The sequence below is a fragment of the Astyanax mexicanus genome, chromosome 18 (genome assembly GCF_023375975.1).
Source record: "Astyanax mexicanus isolate ESR-SI-001 chromosome 18, AstMex3_surface, whole genome shotgun sequence".
NCBI classification, from domain to species: domain Eukaryota; kingdom Metazoa; phylum Chordata; class Actinopteri; order Characiformes; family Acestrorhamphidae; genus Astyanax; species Astyanax mexicanus.
The window spans coordinates 26,932,743-26,956,192 of NC_064425.1; the positions used below are offsets into that span (position 1 = coordinate 26,932,743).

A 23,450-nucleotide genomic window follows, 5' to 3' on the forward strand; every position below is an offset into this window, starting at 1 on the left:
AAATTAGTAGTAGAAATTAGTAAAATATCTCACTTGTCTCATGAACTCCTTGGTGGTGAAGACCAGCTCATGGTAGATAAGCCAGCGAGGTTGTTCCTCAAACAGGGAGCTGTTGGGGTGCACATACACCGTCTGCTGATGTTTCACTGTTTTGTAGCCTCCCTTACTCAGACGGGCCGTGTGGTAGAAATAACCTGCAGTGATGGACTAGGAGACAAAAAAAGAGTGATTATGTAACAAAAAAAAAGACTGCAGACAAATTGGTTGAGCACAGGTAAAGACTGGCTGAAATCTGAAGCTCACAGAACCAGCTGCATATCAACTATGTGGTTTATGCAATGGAAAACAAAACAGCTGGTATTTATAGCAGTCTAAAAATAGCAGCAGCTGAAAACTACTAATGTAAGCTGACTCAGCCTTTTTATCTTTCCGTTTCTGGATGGTATTTTATTTAGAAACCCCCACTGTCTGATTTAAGCTGTCCAACATGATAATGGACTAGGTTAATCATTCTGAACCAAGGCCATCAGTAAAGTCACCTTACTCAGGAACCAAAATATTTCCTGAAAGAGCAGACAGTCCAAATAAGTGTGTTCATAACCTTGTTGAAAAAATACTAGATATTAAATTGAGTAAATACAACTATAAGACATACAACTAAAATGTCCATTACTACATTTAAAATAATTTGCAAAATTGTCTTTTGAGGAAAAAGTTAGGACACAGCCACATTTGTGGCTAGAATTCCATCCATGTCTCTACATTGTAAAAAATAACGATCAAATGTTTATACACAAATGTCTCTATATCATTACAAACATTACTGTTCCAGATTATTTTTATTTATGTCCTTATGTAAATACTAGATTTAAATATGGAAGCACAGTTGACTACCTTGCGGATGGGAGTGCTGTCACCGTTAGCGCTGCACACCTCCACCTCAATTCTTTCCATCAAACCTTCCAGCTGCTCCCGCACATCTCGTGCACGCTTCATGGAACGGAACTGGATGAAGTTCTCAAAACACCACTGAGTGGAAAAACCACTCTCCACCCACTGTCAAAAAGAAATTAAATAAATATTTGTTTCATTATCTCAAACGTTTGTGCTGGTAGTGAATGAAGGCTTCACGTCCAATATGCAATCAAGTCCAATATGAGTAACTTAATCTTTCACAGAACATTACCGAAGCTCTTCAATCTTTCATTTTGTTGTTGCATTACTAGGTTTGTCTGGAAATTTAATGTAGCACTAAGCCCCGCTCTTGATCAGTATTGCCAAGTGACTGTTCAAGCTAAAAGGAAACACTAGATTTTTTTTTTTTTTTTATCAAAGAGCAAAAGCAAAAAAGCAGATTATTTTCCAATAAAATAATCTGAAAAAAGTTCTTATCATGTTTTTTTTTTCAATTATCCAAAATGCATTCCTGATAAAAATACAACATTTAGTTCTTTGAAACATGGTATATCTAATTTATTAATATTTTAAAAGTAGTTTATAATGTATATTTGGGGAAATCAGTTAAAGGTTTGGTTGGTTTAACCCAAATTAAATTAAAACATAGTAAATTAATAGTAATTCATTATTTTTATTTTTAGAAGAAGTTTACCTGCATGATATACAGTTAGCAAATTCTTGCTACATGACTTTCTTGGAATACTGCTCCAAGATCTTTACTTGACTAAAAGTAAAATGACCATTTCTGTATTTAAGATTTCACAGAGGATTTTCTGGTTCAAACTTGCTCCTCTGTTCTTCAGGGATGTCACTGGATTCAGAACCTCACACAATTTTGGTGATACATCGTGACACTGCAGTCTCATACAACAAGTAGAACCAGTTACAGCAGTCGGCAGCACACATCCAGAGGCACGTATGTCTGAAGGAAGTCAGTTGTTTGCTTTAAAACAAGGTGTCATGATAAAAAAAAAAAATCGTTTTGAATGTACCTGTGTATATACATTTAGGAGCACCAGATGGTCTCCCCCTGGCACTATGAAGTTCATGCGGGCATTGTCTGCATGCACCACTTTGTCTTTTGGCCGGTAAAAGATAGAGTTGTTGACTGACAACATGGCAGCGATGGTTAGCACCTCCTCTGAGCACTTGTATCTGTGGAAGAAAAACATGGAACATATGAAAATGTGAGTAAAAAGTATGAAAAAATAAATAATTAACACATTCTTAAATAGTCATGACAAGTAATGGCTTCTATTCAGGGTGGTGTGTTGTTACATTAATGCATAGGAAGCACATGCTAGCCTTCATGCTCCAAAACATTACTGAATTAAAGTGTTTTTTTCCGACACTGGGAAAATAAATAAATACACCTACGTATAACTAAATGAAAGCAGTTATAGAAAAATGTTATTTACTTATTTTTTTGTAATTTATTTACATACATTTCTCTGGGCTCTTCCTAGATACCACTCCAAAAAACCTTTATATGGCCTTTTATAACATTTTCTCCCCAATTTACAAGGCCAATTATTCAACCCACTCATTAGCACTACCCCCATCACTAGTGATGCTCCAACACCAGGAGGGTGGGGACTAGCACATGCACGCTCTTTTACATGGGAAGTCAGCCACCATCTCTTTCCCAACTGCTGCTGATGCAGCATTGCCGAGTAGCATCACAGCGCACTCGGAGGAAAGCGCAGCAACCCAGTTCCAATACATCAGCTCAGATGCCTTGGAGTGATGTGAGGAGAGAGCTCTCTCAGGACTCTGGCAGCTGAAGGCAAGCTACATGTATGGGATTCAAACCATTGATCTTCCAAATAGCCTTTATTTTTAAAAGTGTAGTATTGATTTAGAGACTCACTGTTCAGAGGCCAAGATCATTTTACTCAGCATGGGGTCTACTGGCAGCTCAGCCATCCTCCTTCCCAGCTGCAACACAATAAGAGAATCATATCAGACACCATATACTTCCACACATATATATATATATATATATATATATATATATATATATATATATATATATATATATATGAAATTTTATAGTACTGACTGTAGTTGGTTGAAAAATTAATTATAACAAGATTCAGTACCAAATTGCAATACTCAAGTATTTTCAGGAACTCGCTGAGCATGCTTGTTAAAGAATCAAAACCATTGATCAACTTACTTTACTTTATATTTAATAAGAATGTAATTAATATCAGGGCTGCAATTCATCATGTTACTTCTGGTTTATGTCAAAGAAAGTTACTGAGGAAATAATCCTTCTTTAGCCATTTGTTATTAAAGACAAAAGTCAGGAAACAAGAGTAAGTATATATTGATCATATATGTGAGTGATGCTGAACACAAGCCACTGTGCTCATGGCAAGGTGACCTAAATTATCAGAATTTGAAGCGAGGCCTGATTGAGTGGGTGGACATTCAAATGGATGGACATTTCATTTTCAAATGTATGCAGTCATTTAAAATTCCTCGATCCACAGCATCACATGTGTACTGGGAATATGTGGTGGAAGACATTACCACCCAGAGTTGACAGTGCAGTGGGTAATAATGATTGTGATCGGTGGCATCTGGCTAGAACTGTCCATGCGACTCTGGCACATCCAGATTGGATGCAGGGTAATCCACACACATATCCCACAGATCAATGCAGTGGTTTTTTTAGCATCAATGGAACACAGCAAAAGTCATGGGACAGGAAACTAGGAAAGTAACTATTGATTATGAATGAAGGAACACATTTATTTGATGTCTAATTTTAGAAATAAAAAGAAAGCTTGAATAATTAATAAAAGGAACTAAATACCTTTGTAAGTTCTCCAAGATGGTTTAAGGCACCCAGGGCATAGAGCTGTTCCAGAGCTAACACCAGGGTTTCATGTGGAGGGGGGTCCATGAAGTCAAAATGGATCAGATCATTTATACCTGGGAATTGTTTTAAAAAAAGAAAAATTAAATACTTTAATAACAAACAAAAAAAAAACAGTTGGGTTTGCTAAAAATGTACATTGATCTGCGTTTATATTCATAATATTTAGCAATCAATATTATACAGTACAGAGTACATTTAAAGAAACAGCATTACAAATATACAAGGAAATTTAAACATCTAAAGAAAATGTAAATTATAGTGTCAAAAGCAGAGAAAAAGAGTTTTAATATGATGCATGTCTATTATCTGGCAGATGGTTTCAGCTTTGGGCAGCATGAGGGCTGACAAGCTCAGTTCTAATTGTAGGCACTGCTCACTGACCAGTGTCTACTTATCTGATAGAACTGTTAGGTCTTAATTCTTCACATGTATTTTTAGAAAGAGACTGTTGTAGTAATTTCTTTGAAGATAAGCACATGCATTCAGTTCATGTAATTATTCATGTAATTATTTTTTAGTTTGTTGTGGTTTCAGTAGCTATAATATGATTACTTAATCCATTAGTGCACTCTTTAAACTCTCTCAGTTGATCTTTAGAGCTCTGCAGTAGAGATGAACACTTTTCTTATAACCAAATAACTTAGCAGTTCATTATTTATTCTGAAAACAAGTCTAAAAATTATTTATCTTGGCATTAAGCATGGTGCCATCATGTTTTTGTTTATCTGTTCCAGAGAGTCCTGTACTATCGACAATACATCTGTACAAGTACTAGACAAGCTGAGTGTGCTGCTTATAACAAAGTCAGCATATGAGCCTGTTTACGGGGTTTAAGGGGCAATATACAGCTCTATGAAAAATAAGAAACCACTTCAAAATTATTAATTTCTTTGATGTTACCTAATTGAAAACCTCTGGAAAATAAACAAGAGAATATGGATGATCACAAGCCATCAAACTAAGCTGATCTGCTAGAATTTGTGCACCAGGAGCTGAACTCTTCTGAACTCTTAAAACTTTATGAATATGAACTTGTTTTCTTTGCATTATTTGAGGTTTGAAAGCTCTGTATCGTTTTTGTTATTTCATCCATTTCTCATTTTCTGCAAACAAATGCTCTAATGACAACATTTTTATTTGGAATTTGGGAGACATGTTGTTCGTAGTTTATAATATAATAAAGAATAAAACAACAATGTTCATTTCAGTCAAACATATACCTTAAACTAGCGAAATCAGAGAAACTGATTCAGAAACTGAAGTGGTATCTTCATTTTTCCCAGAGCTGTATCAAGGTCAGCAAACATTTTTGAGGTCACGGTTATATATGGCATGATATATCTATATCATAATTATCATGAAAGGCTTATAGTTTCTCATTTTTGGTGGAGAAAAAAGTGGCCAAACCATTCCTATTTTCTAAGCAATAAAATGTATTGAAGGGACCAAAGGAATTTGGAAAGGAATTAAAGTATGTGAGTTGGCCAGAGTTATACTGGCAGCTTGTCAGACTTGAGATAATGTATGAAATGTGACACTTCCATTACAAAATGGAGTGGTAGGTCTATTTTAAGTTTTGTAAGCAGGTATTAAGGTTTAAAATCTAATGTAGGCAGCTATAGGAAGCCAGGAGTGTGTAAAATTAACGCATAAATGCCAAAATAATTTGGATATGGAACTCTGGAACATTCTTGGTCTATGCAGTGAAACATACTGTATTATGCTGTTGAAATATTGTTAATTCTTTTCTTGGGCAAGTCATTTACACATAAATTACCTGTTTAGCCACCCTCTTTACATAAAAAGTATGCCTTGTAGAGCCTTAGCAATAAAAAAAAAGCAGTTAGGCAATGTGTCCATTCGCATTACCAGAGGTTCTATCAAAAATTTCAAAAAGCGTTATTCTCAGAAGGTATTTAAAAAACTAAAAAAAACTAAAAAAAAAAAAAATAATAATAATAATAATAAAAAAAAAAAAAATACAACTCCACAGCAAGCCTCTTTGTCTGACAAAGACAAAACACATGACATTGTGTTTACAGGTGAAACCTTATTTGAAGGACTTGTTCTACCTGCTGCATTAGTTCTACATCAAAACAATGAGTAAGCTTTGAAAGGAATGTTGTATGCTGCAACGTTTCAAATAGAAAAATCATTGTATTTGAACCATTGTGGAAAAACTGGAACAGGAACACACTAATTGCTGTAATACAATAAAGAGGCGGCTTACCATAACCAAACTGACCTAAATTAACAGCTGTAAAAATTACATACAACTTACCCATATGCATTCAAAGATAGTAATGATTTTTAAGAAACTTGTGTCAAAGCCATGGTATAATTTGTTGCTATTAGACATAGTAATTAATATAAGCCAAACGACAAGTGCATTTTCATGCTTACCCAGACTCTTTAGGAGCAGGACCACATTGCCCAGATTGGTTCTTTGAATCTCAGGCACTGTAGTTTCCTCCATCTCGTGTTTGAAGGCCCAGGCTGTGTAGAGCCTAAAACATTTCCCAGCAGCCACTCGGCCAGCTCTACCTGCCCGCTGGTTGGCTGAGGCCTACAATAGTTAGAAAAATAAAATGAGCCTTCAGCACAACATTCAAGTGACATAAATAGAAAACAATAATAATCATGGAACAAATTTAGTAAGGAATAAGGAATATTCATACCCATCACATTTAAACACAGCTGGTAAAACATTAAGCAACTTGTTTGAACACACGGTATTAATAAAAAATTATGATGCTTCTGATCAATAATGTCAACTGGCACAACTATGTGACTGGGGGCAGTGCTGAGTTTTTTTTTTGGGGCCTTGTATGGCCCCAAAAGGTTGATGGTTATTAGTGCCAGAAAGTCATATTCCAGTTCTTAAAGTTTGTGAGGGACAAGACAAGCTGTGGGTTTAAATTTACACATATATTTCAGGATTAGGTGCAAATTAAAGTAACTAAATAAACTCATTAGAAGGGTTTTTCACAACACTTGGACATATAGTAGTTTACAGTAGGCTTATAGTAGGCTTTCATAAACTTATGAAACACTATGATGAGTCCAAAGTTTGATTCATGTTAGAGAGGGTGTGGCATTTGTTTGGATACTCAGTGTCTCAAAGTTGTCTGACAATGGTGTAAAGAATGTGTTATTTAATCCCACACATACTACATTTTTTAGTACCAAATATTGTAAGACTGGTCTGGCTAACTGGTACTAAAGTGTATTATGTGTTACTTCTTAATAAGAAAACATATAAAAATTCTATTAATAAAAATAGATGTTCTTTTAATTTGATCTAATTTAATTATTAATTTTATTTTATTTTTTACCCGTGAGCATGGTGTGACAATCAGAGACTCCATCCCTGTTCGGGCATTATAGCTTTTCTGTTTGCAGAAGCCTGGATCAATCACATAGATGATGCCATCAATAGTGAGAGAGGTTTCTGCTATGTTTGTAGCCACCACAACCTGAAACACACAAAGCATTCCTGTAAAGGGATTTGCCATTATGGTACAATAGTGTTCTTGTATTATTTTCATGCTGACATTAGGACTTATTGTCCCCCTTGTGGCAAACATTTCGAACTGTAAAAAAAAAAAAAAGTGTCAAGCTGAAGATACCTTGCGAGCTCCAGGAGGGGTGGGGTTAAAAATCTTGGCTTGCATGTCTGAGGGCAGGTTGGCATAGATGGGGAGAACTAGAAGCTCAGAGATCTTAGAGCCAAGCCTTCTGCATCTTTCCTGCAAGTTCTCACAGCAAGACTCAATCTCTTCCTACAACACAACAAGAACGAGTAAAGCAGATCAAAGCATTAGACTGAAGTACCCGAACATCTGGTATACATAATCCCAAATCTGAAAAATCTCCAGTGTTTCTTATATTTGCTTTATTATATTTAATTGCAGAAAGAATTAAATCATAGATATTTCATGTTAAGTCTGCTCAACTTAATTTAATTTATTAAGAACTTATAAATAAAATTCTTATATTTGCTTTATTATATTTAATTGCAGAAAGTATTAAATCATAGCTATTTCATGTTCAGTCTGCTCAACTTAATTAAATTTATTAAAATACATCCATTTCTGCATTTCAGGCCTGCAACACATTCAGAAAAAAAAATGCTCTTACATTAAAATGTTCAAGGAATCAGGAGGAATTTTTGCCACTGATCTCTGATCCCTCAGATGGCACTGCATCAATAACATTTATTCAACAGTGACATTTTTTAAGCACTACAATACAGAGTTACATTCACAAATGCCCCTTTAAACTTTACCGAACAAAACTAAAGCTTGGAGGCATCCAAGATGGACCACTGCACAGAAAAATGTGTATAGTAGTACAAAACAAATAGAAATATTAAAAAATAATAAATTAATTATTGTCCCTACTTTTTTTTTTAGATATATTTAGCAGGCCTGAAATACAAGAAAGGCTGTAAATTAACTCCCAATCCAATTTCACCCCTTGGCCCTACCCCTTACCCCTACCCCTCTGTTTTGCGCGTGCATGACAAGGTATAGGAGTGTCCCGATTCTTGTTAGGCTGAAGGCATAGGGGGAAGGAATAGGGCTTGGTAGCCCTCAAACAGAGATTTTTCAGAGGCACACTTTAAACAGAGGGGATAGGTTACTGAACTTTAGCGCTCCTAGTAATGTATTGAGTGCTTGAAGGACTGTCCCAATTCTTAGTGGGAGAATTTCACCCCTTCCACTTCTAACTCTGTTCCAAGGAAAAGGGTTACACTCAAAAAGAAGGGGTAGGGGTAAATGATAGGGCCAAGGGGTGAAATGAGATTGGGCGTATCATAAACCTATTACCTTCTTATATTCAGTGGAAGGCAAATTCCAAAAAACATTTTGACATTTTGGAGTATTTCTATTGGTCCATTCATCATATAAATGTGATACAATGTATGTTTACTATGGTTTTCAGATTGGAATCAAGATTAAGTATTTGAAAAATAATGGAGATACAAGGATTGTGCAACTGATGACTTAAGGACAGACTAACCTGTCCAGTGAGGAACACAAGAATATCTCCCGGAGGCTGCGTGACATGGATCTGCAGTACTGATACCACACATGCATCAAGATAATCAGCCTCTGGAGCCTGTAGAACAACATACACAGATCCATTAGGACACACACACACAACTTGCACTTTTCTTTCCAGATCATAAATGCAGTGTGTTAAACTGTGATGCATTGAAAGAACATTACTTATATATGTTTATATATTTTTCATAACTAACCCACATTCTGGTTTCTGAGAGCAACTAGAGTAGCCATAGTGAACACTTGCCTTAGTATAGAAGATATCAACAGGAAACCTGCGACCTGGTATCCTGAAAACCGGTGCATCGTCGAAGAAGCAGGAGAAGCGCTCAGTGTCCAGAGTAGCACTGGCCACCAGCACCTTCAGATCTGGACGGAACCTTGCAATGTCTTTGATTAGCCCAAACAGGATGTCTGTATGTAGAGTCCTTTCATGGGCCTCATCAATAATGATTACACTAAGACAGAGAAGAGGTAAGACAGATAAAACATAGATAAAGAAAAAAGTAATATGGAAATATAAATATAAACATTTGTAATATGTTCATTTATATTTTAAAACAATTAAACTTTTCAAAACATCTATGCTTTTGTTAGACACAGCAGACTATTATGTTAAATTCAATACATTTTAATATCAGATAAAAAAACATTTGGGGTAAATATTTTCAATTAATTATTTAATTGGGATACAGTCCATAAAAATGAGTAGGCCAATAATACCTGTAGCTAGCCAAGTCTGGTTCAGTGAGAAACTCTCTTAGCAGCATTCCATCAGTCATGTACTTCAGCACAGTGCGTTCAGATGTGCAGTCTTCAAATCTGATACTATAGCCCACCTGAGAACGATTAAAGCATAAAGGGGAATAAAACATCACCAAAATAATCATGCTGTTGTTTATTTATTATATACTCTCCAGTAAAGAAATATAGTTTCTAGGTATGTATTGTTGCTTTCACCAAAAAAACATGTATATCAATTTTTTACTTGTAAAGCCTGTGAAATATTGTAAATCTAAAATAAAAATGCTCCAAAGAATGTTTTTCACCTACTTCCTCTTATATTTATAAAGTTTTTTTCCCCTTTTCCTGTGAAGATTTTTATCTGACATCAACAACATACGGCAAAATAGTAGAATCAGTCCTTGTAAAGATTCTTACCTCATTTCCCAGCTTAACTCCCACTTCTTGTGCCACTCTGGCTGATACAGACATGGCTGCTACTCTTCGAGGCTGGGTGCAGCCGATTTTCATCCCTCCTTTGGTATAACCCTAAAATAAAGAATTGTATATGAATGTAAACACTTTCCTATTTTTTTTTACACATTTCTATAATTATAGGTGTTAATAACAATAATAATAATAATACAGAAATATAAAATTGTTTTGTTTTATTTTATGGAAGATTATTCTCTTAAAAACTTACATCCTCCATAAGGTATTGAGGGATCTGGGTGGTTTTTCCAGAGCCAGTCTCACCCTCAATAACAAGGATCTGGTGGTCTCTGATGGCATTGAGGAGGTCTTGTCTGTAGGGAAACACTGGCAGACTGCGCCTCACTTCCTGAATGGACTGTTTCTGTTTCTCAGCTTGAGAGAGCTCAGGCTCAATATCCTGCCAACAGTCAGCAGAAGAGAATCAATATAAATATAACCATGAGGATTTACCATAGTGCTTCATGTTGTATTCGTTATTTAATTATTTAATTACGGAAGAAAGAAAACACTGAAATGTTATGAATAGTGTGTATATATATATATATATATATATATATATATATATATATATATATATATATATATATATACATTCAATAAAAGTATACACTTTTATTTATCTACAAACCTTTTCAGATTGTGTTCCCTTCATGGTGATAGCAGTGCTTACAAAGTTAATCATCTCCTCCTCCTCCAGCACTAATTGGTACTTCTCTTTCTCCTCCTTTAACCGTCGCTCTCTCTCCGCTTTTGCTCCAAACTGTAAGGTTGCGGTAGCGACCCGCGCCTCCTCCCATCGGCCCTGCTCCCCACCCCCTTCGCGGGGAGTCTCTTCAAACTCCAGCTCCAGGTCTCTCTGAGGTATGGACTGAAAAACGGGGGAAAGAGCAAAAAAATTAAAATAAAAAATAAAAAATAAATAAAAAGTAAATAACAGGCTCTTTGTTCTTATAGAGTTCTTTTAAAACTCACTTAAGCAGTTTTCACAAAGATTCTGATATTCACCAGTGTTTTTTTTTTAGATCAATCATTATAAGAGCAGAGATGTGAACAGTTTTAAAGTTTAAAACCACATCATGAATCTGACAGACTTTTCTCAAAGAACAATTTAAGAATATTTTAAGATACTGATAAATAAATGAGGCTGACTCTTCTTTTACTGTTTTTTTCCCTGAAAGTACTGTTTAAGAGAAGTCATTTTCCCTGATATTAAAAGTCCTTAGAATTGTTGCAGCTCATCCACCTGCACCACATGTATTTACACTATCAATATTTTTATTAAAACACAGGCTCTCTAAACTCCTTAAGACTTGCTCAAGAAGAATTTGACTTACTAAAGTAACTGCTTCATTACTCCACGTGGTGGCTCTAATCAAATGATCAGGGTAAACTTGTGGTGATATTGAATATTGGTTGTTCTATGAAACGGACACCAATAAATCCATAATTTACCCTCTTCAGTGCGATATATTGGAGTATCACAGTTTGGGATATCATTGCAATCATAGGCAACATATTGATAATATGATAATATGATAGTATGATAATATTGTAGAATGAGATGCCCTGTGATTCCCACCACCTAATGTAGATATGTAGGTTATCATCTACCCAAAATGCTCCACCTTACCTTCTTTCTGTTCTCCTCTGGCATGTAGTAGCGGTTCTTTCTCTCCTCTTTCTCCTTTGCTCCAGCTGTCTTGTAGTCTCGTGCCAGGTCTCTGATCTGTCTCTTGTAGTCTAGCTCTTTCCTCTCCCTGTCAGTGAGGTTATCGCTGGAGAAGAGGTACTCCTCATCCAAAATCTCTGCTTCCAGGTCTTCCAGCTTCTCCTGCTCACGCTTGGCCAGGTAATCCCATCGTGACTGTTTTCGAAGCTCAGGGAGCTGTGGAGGAATTGTGAGAACGTGAAACGACGTTATTTAAGGGGGCTTTCACACTTGCACTTTTTAATGGCTGAAATGGACAGTTATGAACATACCATGAATGTCATATCTGATGTTTACAAAAATCTTTAACTGCAGCAGACCAGTGCAAACCATGTATAGGTGTGAATGAGCCAAAATATAGTACGCTTTGCAATGTGAAGTATACTGTATATCCAAGACAAATTAAGCTTTAGTTACTTTAGTTGACAAACAATCCAGCCTCATCTTAAATTGTGAATACTGGACAATGGGAGGTGGCAATCTTTCAATTTAAACTACTCAGTGTTATTTATAAAATGCAATGAGATGTGTAAGAGGAATATCTTACCATTTTCTTCTGATCTTCTTCAGCCATCTTAAGTCTCTTCTGAGCCTCCTCATATGCCTAAGAGCAAAGAGGAAGTTTCAGTTACATTAGTTTTAGTTAAAAAGGTAAAACAATGTTTTACACATATAATATAGTGATGTTTTAGGGCTCATACCTTCTTATCGTTTCTTTCAAGTATATGTCTAGTCTTTTCTTTGTCTCTCTGCTTGACTCTTTCTGCAAATGCGTCTCTCTCTTCCAGATCTTGTAACCGCTCTCGCTCCTCCTTTTCCCACTCTTCTTCATCATCCTCTTTTACTCCTGTCTTTGAATCTTGGGATGTTACTTTTGTGCTGAACAGAGCAAGCAAACAAACAATAAAAATAATACATTTAAATATGCACTTTAAAGCTTCTTAAAAACAAACTCTCCCTCCGTTTTCAGGTAATCAAATTCAGTATTCATGTTTTAAGTTAAGCATTTGTGGTTTTTAAACATTACTCGGTTACACTGAATTACACTGCAACTTAGCACAATTTAACAAGTGCAGTCTCCACAAGGGTAGAACAAGTACATAATAGCTTAAATAAATTGTCACAGTTTAAAATTAATTCAATTTACACTGTTATACAATTGGCTGAATGTTTTTACAAAACTAATTAAATGAAAAGGCACAGAAACTCAAATGAATGAAAATTACACAGGAAAAAAATCTAATGGAAAACTTAAGTGGTGTACATGAGTCAAAGTATTTAATTCTAATGGAAATAACAAGTGAAAGGAATCTAAGTGGACAAAACCATATTGTTTGTTAGGGTTACGTCATCTGCATTAGGTCTATGCGACACTCCCATAAACAAAGTGTCAGAGAAATCCAGTATAATTTTTTCCTCCATCTCTGCACTTAAACATTTAATATCTCACCTCTTTTTTCTGTCCTCCTCACTTGATGAACCGTCATCTTGTTTTTGTCTTAGGTGCTTTCTCTTCTTCCCTCTATCTTTATCTTTGCTTTTCTTCTCTTTCCCTTTTTCTTTGACAGTATCTCCATCACTGTCACTGTCCTCCAGGAGGGTGTATGTTCGGTTCTTCCTGTCCATCTCGATGGCCTGACGCTCTACCGCTCTCGCAGGTTTCTCCACAACCTGTTTCTTTGGGATCTGAACACAACAAAGCAAAAGGTGTCAATCATCAAAGTAAAGCGATATTACACAACAAAACACACACACACACACAAACACACACACACACACAGTTGGTGTTAACTTGGAAGGTACCTTGTTATATAGCTCCTGTGCGAAAGCAGTGACTCTCTGGTCGATGTCAATGGTGCCGGTGTGCTCCAGACGAGCCAAAAAATCCTGTGAACTCGAGGACTTCTGCACAAGGCCGATCATAAACTGGGCCACGTACCGGTCGCTCAGGCCCAAGATGTCGTGAAGCCTGTCACTCACCCACTGCTCAAGATTAGCCATGTTGAAGGGAGGATGAACAGCTGAAACACATTGTGCTTCAATGTTAACATCACCAATCACATAACTTTTACTTCTTTAAACATTAATATATTTCAATGACTGCTTCAGAGATTTTAAAAACACTTTGCTGAAAGGAATGGATTTATTAAAAAAACGAATTTGCACATTTTTTTTTTTTTTACTTTTTTTCAAATATATATTAGCGACATAGCACCAGTAAAGATCTAAAGAAATAAACTTTAGATGCAAACACGTAATATTCCATGGTCAGACTGGTTGTGGTGTCTCCTAATCATCTCCTTTTAAATCCCTTATCTCTTAATATTATTTTATACCCTGAAACTGAACACTGATTTTAGACATCTAACCTATTGAATTCTTCTTCTCTATTAAATTTAGCCTTTTTGTATTTGTATTTTTCCATACCTGCACCTAATTCATTCTGTATCATTATGCTAATATGCACATAATCTGTACTACAGTTCTTCTGTTTTAATATGTCCCAATTCCAGTGTAAATAGTGATTTAAGCACCTATATATTTTACTGTTTATATATTCGAATCCTGTTCAACTGAAGCAGTGAGTGAAAAAAATAATAGTGCGTGTGCATATTCTGTATTTTTAATTGGGTATATTATATGTTAACAAATAAGAGAGTTTTCAATCGCTTGTGTTCTGACAATAAATCTGATCTGATTCGATTAGATTTGATGTTATTGATGCCGTTTTGCAACCTGATGTGATGGGTAAATGAACACAGCTGTAAAGGAGGAAATATATACTTTAAAGCAAAAAAATAGAATTTAATGTCTGATAAGGCACAGTTCCTACAACTGTGAACGAAACATGCAGATCCCCGAGACAGTAAACAACCCCCATGACTCGCTAAAACTAACGAGAGTAAGAAAGAGAAAGAGTGTACCAGATCGTTTTACTCAATTTAACAGTTAAACAGAAGAAATCTTACCTAACTAAAGCTTATTTCCAGTTTGAGCAGATCAGGGAGCATCCAGAGCTCAGGCTGGATAAGTTAGCTGTTAGCTGTTAGCTGTAGTCCAGCTGAGGGTGAAGCTTGTAACACAGTCTGTGTGTCTGAAGTTCAGACCCTGATTCTTTCACACTGAAATATTATCTCCTCTATTCCATTCTCTTTCACTGACTCTCATCATCAGACTGTTAACGAAGGACTCCACAGGGTTTTATAGACTAAAACAGCAGCACTGTATCTGCTGCTGCTACTCACGCTGTCTTCACTTTATTTACTTCCGAGTTCGACCAGCCGCCACCTGACAAAATAAAAGCACAGATACATATATATATATACATATATATATATATGTATATATATATATATGTATATATATAGATCCAAAAACTGGAAGAAACTCTGTAAGGGTCAGTGTGATCTCAATTATTAATTTTACAATTAATTTACAATTAAATTGTAGTATATAAGTTAATTGTAACATTTTTCACCAGATTTGACAATAATTCTCATAGACTTAAATCTTAAGTGGCCGTTTCAAAAAACGCATTTGAGTAAATATGAAATATAAAAAAAGACTTTTTTATATATATATTTCTTTTTTTTATTTGATTCCTTTAAAAAGTAGTTCAAATTAATTTTCAATCAATTCAAAAATCAATCTCTGTTTAAAAATCTTTGCAATGTTATGTTCTTGTTAGAGGGCTCTGTTCTTCTAATGGATTCAAATAACTATTTCATTTAACAACCCTTTAGTCTTTTAAAAACTTGTTAAATTTTTCAGACATTTATCATGCATAATATCAGTTATTAAAAAAAGCTAAATTATTATAAATTCTGTCTTTTGTGTCTGCTGCTTAGTACATTCAGAATACTTAACATCATCACTGCCATGCAAAAACCTTTCCTTAAACGAAAAAAATACAGGAGAACAAAAAACTTCTAGAGTTTCAAAGAAAGCCGTTTTTTTTCATATCATTTTTGACCTTTTTATTTGTCCATTATTATATAAAGACATTATAACAACTGCAAATACATGTGCAAAAATAAAAAAGAAAGAAATCGAGATTTTTTTTTTTGCGATATGCAGATTACATGCAAATAAACGCAGGTTAATCTCCGCCCACTGCTCGTGGCCGCTCAGATCTACAATTGTGTGTGTAGTGGCTTAACTAGAAAAGTGAAGTGGGCCTGATGTGCGGTAGTACACTTAAAATACTTGTTACCGGTTTCAGTTAAAAGGTGTTGTTTTCTGCACACGGTGAAGGAAGTGGTCTCTGAGATTAGACCTGAATAAATAAATAAGAGGAACCACCTACCAGCTTAAAGTGGGAATTAGCCTCTTGTCAGCCGCATTTTTTACTCTCAGAGCGTCAGGAGTGCTGGGTTTAAAGTCACCGCCACTTTAGACAGGCATTAACCAAGAAAATCGTGGATATACGCTTTAATTAGGCAGAAATGATCAGGAATTTTATAAACTTTGTGCTTTCCTGCGTTTTGCTAGCTGTTGTCTGTGGCTATCGACCAGTGGTTATTGTTCATGGGCTGTTTGATGGCCCCAAACAGTTTGTGAAGCTGGGGACATTTATCAGTGAGGTAAGAAAAAAAACAAATGTAGGTAAGTTAGTAGTCTTGTAATTGTCTGTGTTTATGAAGATTAAATAATTGTGTGTGGTGTGAAATGCTCTATTCCAGTGTAGGCCCACTGCCCTGCACATTTTACCAACACAATAACGTGCTGTTGTTAGTGAGCTAATGAATTAATTGGATCAGGTGTGTTGGGAGCAGTGGGCCTCCAGGACTATGGTTGAGAAATACTGCTGAATACTATACCCTATGAATATATACTATGCCCCATAAAAACTGAAATAGTTTACAAATTACATTGCACAAATACTAAGGTGGAATTTTGGCCTAAAATGTAACATACACAACTTTCTTTTTGACCACTATTTTAGCTGTAAATAGTTTTAATGTAAGAAACCTTAATAATATTCCTAGGTCAAACTGATTTGTTTGTCTGTGTAGTTAAAAATAGTATTGTTCTCCATAACCATGTTTAGCTGACTTAATATCATCATAATTAATATTCAAGATATTCAAATGATTCACCCAATACAGAACATTGTTTCTATTTTAAAGGTTTATTTACTACGATGCAGAGTTGGCTGGAACAGTATGTGTGCAATGAAATACATAAATATATTCATCTTGATAATACGAACATTAAACCATTAAATTATGGACAGTAAGGGTTATGGTTAGGGTTTTGTGCTCCAAAATGATTACAATGGTTTATTTTGTTTACATACCAAGGATTAAATTTGAGGTTTTTGAATATCATTTAATCTACCCCACATTCTACATGAACATGATATTTGGCAGTTTTGTAATTTGTATACAACCAATAGAAATGCTCCTGACTTGGCATAAAATCTTTTAATTTATGGGGTGCACAATAAATCAATACAGACTTATGTATTTATTTATTTATTTATTTATTATTTTTTACATTTGTTACAAAACAATTCACTCATTTTTGTTGCATACCTAGCAGACACACACATTTGCCTAAAATTGTTATGCAGAGGGGGACATTGAATAATTAAATATTGTTAAAATATTTTTACTTGTTGTTTTTAATTGTATTAATTAAGCAATGTTTGTTATTTTTACTATTTTAACACTCTTTTTATATTGAGTTCCATTGAACATTGTTTTTGTTTGCTTCTGGAACATTTTTGCATGACTGTGACAAAATAGTGGTGAAAAGCAAAATTAGATTTAATTTTACTTCAGTTGAATTATTTCTGACCAGATAGAGAACACTTCTCAATGCTGGTCCTGAAGTACCACCACCCTGCACCACATTGTAGTATTTCTCAGCTCCATTTGGCAGCATGTGATCCAACTGAGGGCCTACTTTACAAAACCCTTGTAAGCTGTGTTGGTGCAGGGGCCAGAGACATTGCAGTCCAGTGGTACTCCAGGGCCAGCCTTAAGAAGCACTTCTGTGTGTTTGTGTGTGTTGAAGAGCGGGAGTGTGTGGGTGTATCAGTAGTTTGGCATTGCTGTTTCCAACCTGCAACTAAGTTTCTTTCAGTTCATGAATTAAAATCCTTGACTTCTCTTTTTCACTTTGTTTTTTAGACTCACCCAGGTACCAATGTGACCACAGTAGACCTGTATGACAACATGGCCAGTCTGAAACCCCTGTGGCAGCAGGTTGAGGGCTTTAGAAAGGCTGTGTTGCCAATCATGGAAAGTGCCACAGATGGAATTCACTTCATTTGCTTCTCACAAGGTCTGCTGCCCTTCATGTCCAAATCCAAGTTTCTTCAGCTGTTAGGAACTATATAGTTTATATAGTATAATTACAGACCGTAGTTCATCTCTTTCTCTGCATACATTATTGTCGTCCTTATATTTTGTTTTTAATGGTCAGGTGGTCATGACATAGTAGCGGGGTTTACTGTAAGTATGTAATGTGCATTACAGAATAGAGAATGACCCACCACCCAAATAATACCTGTTCTCTGATGGTCCTGTGTGAACAGAGTAAACAGAGGATAATAAAGCAGCAGAGAAACTGAATGACTACAGTCTGTAATTATAGAACTGCAACATGCTCCTACAAGATCGTATAAGACAAGTGAGTATGTGCGGGGAAAAGGAGATAGTATTGTTATGGTTGACTGATGTATTTTCATATGGGTTAACTGTGCAGGTGGTTTGGTATGCCGTGGACTTCTTGCCACTCTTCCGAAACACAATGTTCATTCACTGATCTTTCTGTCATCACCACTAGCTGGCCAGTACGGAGGTTAATATAACTTTTACAATTCAATATTCAGCTGCTGTCATATATTTTTATCTTAATACAGTTTAACAACTACAGATAACTTTATTTTTAATAACTCTATTTTTACAGAAATATTATTTATTTTGTACAGTTTTATCACACATTATAATTACGATTTCTTGTACCATCAAGGTGCCATTTAAAAAATAATAATATATAGAAACACTGTTAGAAAATACACAAAGTTTAATTGTCTGAAAATTTCAAACACTAAAATCACCTCTCTTTTTACAGAAACTTCCTATCTGAAGAAAGTCTTCCCAAAAGATATTAAGTCAGGAGTTTATCGCCTGTGCTACAACTGCTGGGGACAAAAGATCTCAATCTGCAACTTCTGGAATGGTTAGAGGTTTTCACCACATTGTCTTTTTTTTTTAGATGTAATAAAATGGGAATTGTGGCTTGATTGGAATGTCTAGAATTTGTTTATGTAAATTTCTTTAGGGACAAACATTATCTAACGTATAGGAATTGAGTATACTTTTTTGGATTAAATAATACAATATTTTCTTTAAGTGTTACAAATATTGCAAAAAAACAATGAATATATTTTCATAAAGCTTAGCATCACCTGAATGTTGTGCTTATTTGGGTTTCGTGAAATAATTATTGAATTTTTTGAGCAAAAAAATAAAGAAATATTGCTCAGCTCTGTTCAATGTAGATTTATTAAAATCTTTAATTTAAGTATTTATTCTGATACAAATAATTAAATTCTGATATCATTGTATATCCAATTTGTCATCTTTAGATCCACACCAGAGAGTGAAGTACTTGAAGAGCAACACTTATCTTGCCCTTTTAAATGGCGAGAGCAAAACCCCCAATATAACAGGTAATCTCTTTTTTAAGATTTACAAAAAGCTATTGTTTTTCAAATTCTAACACTACTACTAAATTACTTTAAGACAGTTTTGAAGGCAACATAAATTGATTAAATATCTATGCTTTGGTTGAACATGAACGGAATCCTGTATTTTGTTCCTCTTTTTCAGAATGGCGAGAACGCTTCTTGGGCATTAAGAAGTTGGTGCTGATTGGAGGACCAGATGATGGAGTTATTACACCTTGGCAGTCGAGGTATCAGATTATATATTTAACTGCTCATTTCATCACTTAATTAGGAAATCATTTTAAAGGTGTTAAAATTACATTCAAAGAACACAACAATAAGTTCTATTTTTTTATTGAATTTGTTTAAAAAGTAATGACCCCCTACGTGATTTAAAGGACTGAAATTAATATCATGTATGTGAAAACTTTGATGAATGGTAGTATGTTAGTATGGAAAAGAAAAGTAGGGCTGGGCTATGGTAAAATATTATCACAATATTTTTTTGCAATATTTTGACAGTGTAGACAAAAGCATCTGTATCTGCATTTTTTTTGTCACAACTGCCATTCAGTTACTCTCCCATAGTTAATACAGTTCTTTATTTTTTATGTAAAATATGTTGCACTTCACCCAGATAAAAAAAGACTAATTACACTTGTAATGAAACTTTGTAATAAAATATGCATTTAATAATTTAATCAATATTAATGGAGCACTGGGGATGTCCATGATGTCCATCAGAAAAAATATTTTGTGTCTCATGATAACAAAATGTATCACAATTTACTGAAATACCTGCATATTGCTTAGCTCTAACACATAGATATTTAAAAATCCAGACCTGGGGCCTCATTTGTAAAACTCTAAATTCTGAAGCAAAAGTGTGTGCACGCATAAAAAACAGGAAATTGCGCCCACCCAAAAAATTGGATAAAAAAAAAATGTGTGTACGCAAACCTAAATGCTGTTTCCTTTTATATAAATTACAATCTGCTTATAAATATTTGCAGGTGACCCAGCTGCATATTTCGCCACTCTGCTGCCCACATTTACCCATAAAAGTCCATGCAAAACACTTACTGACTATTTAAATATTGTATTCCCCATTTATCCTGAGTGGGATAACAGGAACTCAAGACAACAAAGTGAAATTTTAGAGACTGTGAAGTAGAATTCCTTGTTTCGGAGGTTGAGGCGAGGAAGAATGTGTTGTTTGGTGGTTGCAGCCAACATGTGCCTGCAGCAATTAATAATGATAACTCCACAATCCAAACTGTTGTAAAGGATAAAAAGGTCTTCAAATTTAAAAAGCTTTTCCAAGGGTTGTGAACACATGTAAGTGTTCATTTATTGCCTGGTTCAAGAAACATTGGTCTCTAAAAATCTGTACCCAACTCATCACACAGTTCAATGAGTGTGGCTACTGGAAACCTAAATCGATTCATTAACCTGTCATCCTTATTCCCAAAAAAATGTTCATGATCTCTGGAAACGTCATTGCAGTATTTGTCGGTTGTCTAGGAATAATAATAATAATAATAACAATAATAATAATAACAATAATAATTATTGTTATTATTATTATTGTTATTATTATTATTATATAGATAGCACCTCTAGATTTTTAATCCAGATAATACAAATTAAATTTAAATAAACTACAAGTAAAATACACAAGTTAGCATAAAAATACTACATATAAAGCAGAATAAGATATGGCAAGCTTTAAAACTTTATACATGCAGATGAAAAATCTATTTAAACACGTATATTTATATTTTATTATATTTGAAATACTTTGATCTTACGTTTTTAATCTTGATATATGCAGTATGAATTAATATACGTGAGGAAGGTTAACGCATTTACTTGCAATTCCGTGCTTTTACCACATGATGGCACTAATTCCCGCTCTCTCCGCAATCTTTTAAAGTGATAGTATGCCTCAAACCTAGCTTAAATTTACGCTCGTTTTTATGCCAAGCATTTCTTTATAAGTTCTAGCGTGAGATGTTGTGCGCACACATTTTTTAAGCCTGTTTTTTTGCGTATGCACCCTTTATAAATGAGGCCCCTGGATATTAGTGGGTTAAGGGTTAAGCTGCCTGGGGCTCAGTAGACTGTAATAAATGTGAGGAATACATAAAGTGACACTTGAACTTTAGAGGCTTAAGAGGGACTGAGAAAGGCATGGCATGAAAAGTTAGCTTCAGCACATGCTCTACTACGTGAGAAGTGAGAAACATGATGAAAAATGCTTTTCTTTTTTTTTCTTAACAGTTTATTTGGATTTTATGACAGCAATGAAACAGTGGTGGAAATGAGAAAACAAAGAGTAAGCCAGAACATTTAATAATAAACTTAATAATGCATGACATTGTATCAACATTAGTCTGTTGCTGCTGTTGACTTAAATATTCTGTGGTCTTTCTTTAGTGGTACCAAATGGATGTGTTTGGCCTGAAAACACTGGACTCTAGAGGAGACGTGGTCCAGTGTGTTGTCCCTGGAGTCGGTCATGTCTTCTGGCATTCAAACATCACTGTGTACAAAGAGTGCATAGAGAAGTGGCTGACTTAAACGTATCTAATCTACAGACACATACATACATACATACATACATTAACATAGGGGGCCATTCATTTACATTTCCTGTTTTTGTTTAGTTGTTTTTCTTCTATTTGTGCTGGTGCATGCTGAGGGATGGGATCTTCATATTAGGCAGCAAGTAAATAGTAAGATGTGTTGGAGGCAGGGGGAAGATTCCCAGTGACTTGACAAGAACCAAATTATGAGGGCTAAACTACCAGGTCAGAACCGCTCCAAAGTGGCAGGTCTTGTGAGGTGTTCCCAGCTTGCGGTGATCATGTGCTCCAAAATATGTAATCAGTTGAACTGCAATGGAATCATGGGCTGCTAAGTCTATTTGGTTACTGAATTGACCCCAGGATTTGTTGCTTTTAATTTTACAGGACAACGTAAATTGATACATATTTTTTGTCTTCTTTTCAATTTTTTTAATTAAGAAAATTGATAGAAATTGTGCTGATATGCAAATCTTATTATATTTGATTATCTATTGCTTGTTGTGTGTTCTTTTTTTTTTTTACAAAATTAAAATAAGCGAATTATTAATATTCTGTATGTTTTTGCTGTCATACAGTGACTTTTTGCACTTTTTCTCTTTTTAACAATTTCTGTCTAAGTAGTGGTGTTTATATTGTGGTGCAAAATGACTTGGAATAAAATCTTTTAACATTTTTTGAATAAAAGTGAGTGTTTGTATGTTATGTCTGAAAGTTTTCTTATTGTAATAGAGAGACCATGATTTTTTATGGTTAAAATCCTGATTTAACATAAATTACAATAAGAATCTCATTTTAATTTTAAAATTTAGTTCTAGTAAGCAAAACTAGTTATATGGAATTTAAAACATTTTATTAAAGCATTTGAATTCTTTAAACTTTGAAAATGAGCTTTTAATATCTAGCACTAATCCAGCGCACCTTCATTTTGAAAATAAGGCCAGATTATCACAAATTTATTTTCCTGTGTTGCTCTGAGGAGTAAGTTTCAGTATACAGTGGTATTAAAAGGTTTGGCCACCCCTGATCATTTTCATGATTTTCTTTTATAAATCATTGGTTGTTCCGATCAGCAATTTCAGTTAAATATATCATATAGCAGACGAACACAGTGATATTTGAGAAGTGAAATGTTCTAGAAGTTCATAGAATTTACAAAAAGTGTGCAGTAATTACGCAGGTGCATACATTTGTGCATAAATATTTTTAAAGCATAGAATTTTAATAATTCTATTTCATGGTAAAGTTTATAGTTGGAGAATGGAGAAAGGTAACATGCTATTTTTTTAGGGTTCTAAGTACTTTTTTTAAACATATCTTACTTTTGCAATTAGGTCAA

General features: G+C 34.7%; 3 protein-coding genes across 6 annotated transcripts in view; 2 read left to right on the top strand and 1 right to left on the bottom strand.

The window, feature by feature from the left end:
* Positions 1-8,884, top strand: part of LOC111194639 (myelin-associated glycoprotein-like) — a 24,338-nt gene extending 15,454 nt beyond the window's left edge. For 2 of the 3 annotated variants that reach the window (XM_049467273.1, XM_049467274.1), the window contains exon 7: positions 1,761-2,189. In XM_049467273.1, coding sequence (XP_049323230.1) covers positions 1,761-1,809 — 49 coding nt within the window. In that variant the 3' untranslated portion in view covers positions 1,810-2,189. Of the gene's footprint in view, positions 1-1,760; positions 2,190-8,794 lie in introns of those variants that run through there. The other variant, XM_049467275.1, reaches the window with a different exon arrangement.
* The window catches only part of dhx16 (DEAH (Asp-Glu-Ala-His) box polypeptide 16), a 15,530-nt gene extending 405 nt beyond the window's left edge, over positions 1-15,125 (bottom strand). The window contains exons 1-20 of the mRNA XM_007238811.3: positions 14,812-15,125; positions 13,646-13,863; positions 13,293-13,528; positions 12,544-12,721; positions 12,390-12,446; positions 11,765-12,019; positions 10,763-11,002; positions 10,343-10,531; positions 10,078-10,188; positions 9,640-9,755; positions 9,164-9,374; positions 8,873-8,971; positions 7,477-7,629; positions 7,183-7,323; positions 6,251-6,413; positions 3,782-3,900; positions 2,828-2,895; positions 1,950-2,112; positions 895-1,056; positions 34-207 (exon numbers count right to left, since the gene is read on the bottom strand). Of these exons, the coding sequence (XP_007238873.2) occupies positions 34-207; positions 895-1,056; positions 1,950-2,112; positions 2,828-2,895; positions 3,782-3,900; positions 6,251-6,413; positions 7,183-7,323; positions 7,477-7,629; positions 8,873-8,971; positions 9,164-9,374; positions 9,640-9,755; positions 10,078-10,188; positions 10,343-10,531; positions 10,763-11,002; positions 11,765-12,019; positions 12,390-12,446; positions 12,544-12,721; positions 13,293-13,528; positions 13,646-13,843 (3,033 nt within the window). The 5' untranslated portion in view covers positions 13,844-13,863; positions 14,812-15,125. The remainder of the gene's footprint in view (positions 1-33; positions 208-894; positions 1,057-1,949; positions 2,113-2,827; positions 2,896-3,781; positions 3,901-6,250; positions 6,414-7,182; positions 7,324-7,476; positions 7,630-8,872; positions 8,972-9,163; positions 9,375-9,639; positions 9,756-10,077; positions 10,189-10,342; positions 10,532-10,762; positions 11,003-11,764; positions 12,020-12,389; positions 12,447-12,543; positions 12,722-13,292; positions 13,529-13,645; positions 13,864-14,811) is intronic.
* An 831-nt stretch (positions 15,126-15,956) lies between these two features.
* On the top strand, positions 15,957-22,805 carry ppt2a.2 (palmitoyl-protein thioesterase 2a, tandem duplicate 2). 2 transcript variants are annotated; one of them, XM_007238807.3, is made up of 8 exons: positions 15,958-16,425; positions 17,980-18,133; positions 18,557-18,652; positions 18,926-19,033; positions 19,443-19,526; positions 19,687-19,771; positions 21,807-21,861; positions 21,963-22,805. In XM_007238807.3, exons 1-8 carry the CDS (start codon positions 16,288-16,290, stop codon positions 22,104-22,106), a joined length of 864 nt encoding a protein of 287 aa, XP_007238869.2. In that variant the 5' UTR covers positions 15,958-16,287; the 3' UTR covers positions 22,107-22,805. The 2 variants fall into 2 exon arrangements, with proteins under 2 accessions (XP_007238871.2, XP_007238869.2); XM_007238809.3 differs by lacking the exon at positions 18,557-18,652 and having other exon boundaries at positions 15,957-16,425.
* Positions 22,806-23,450: the final 645 nt, after the last annotated feature.

Bases quoted from the DNA above. Each gene is read 5' to 3' on its own strand.
- ppt2a.2 (XM_007238807.3), top strand. From the start codon at position 16,288: ATGATCAGGAATTTTATAAACTTTGTGCTTTCCTGCGTTTTGCTAGCT. The intron at 19,527-19,686 runs GTAATCTCTTTT...CCTCTTTTTCAG, and splicing joins CAAAACCCCCAATATAACAG to AATGGCGAGAACGCTTCTTG. The intron at 19,772-21,806 runs GTATCAGATTAT...TTTTCTTAACAG, and splicing joins ATTACACCTTGGCAGTCGAG to TTTATTTGGATTTTATGACA.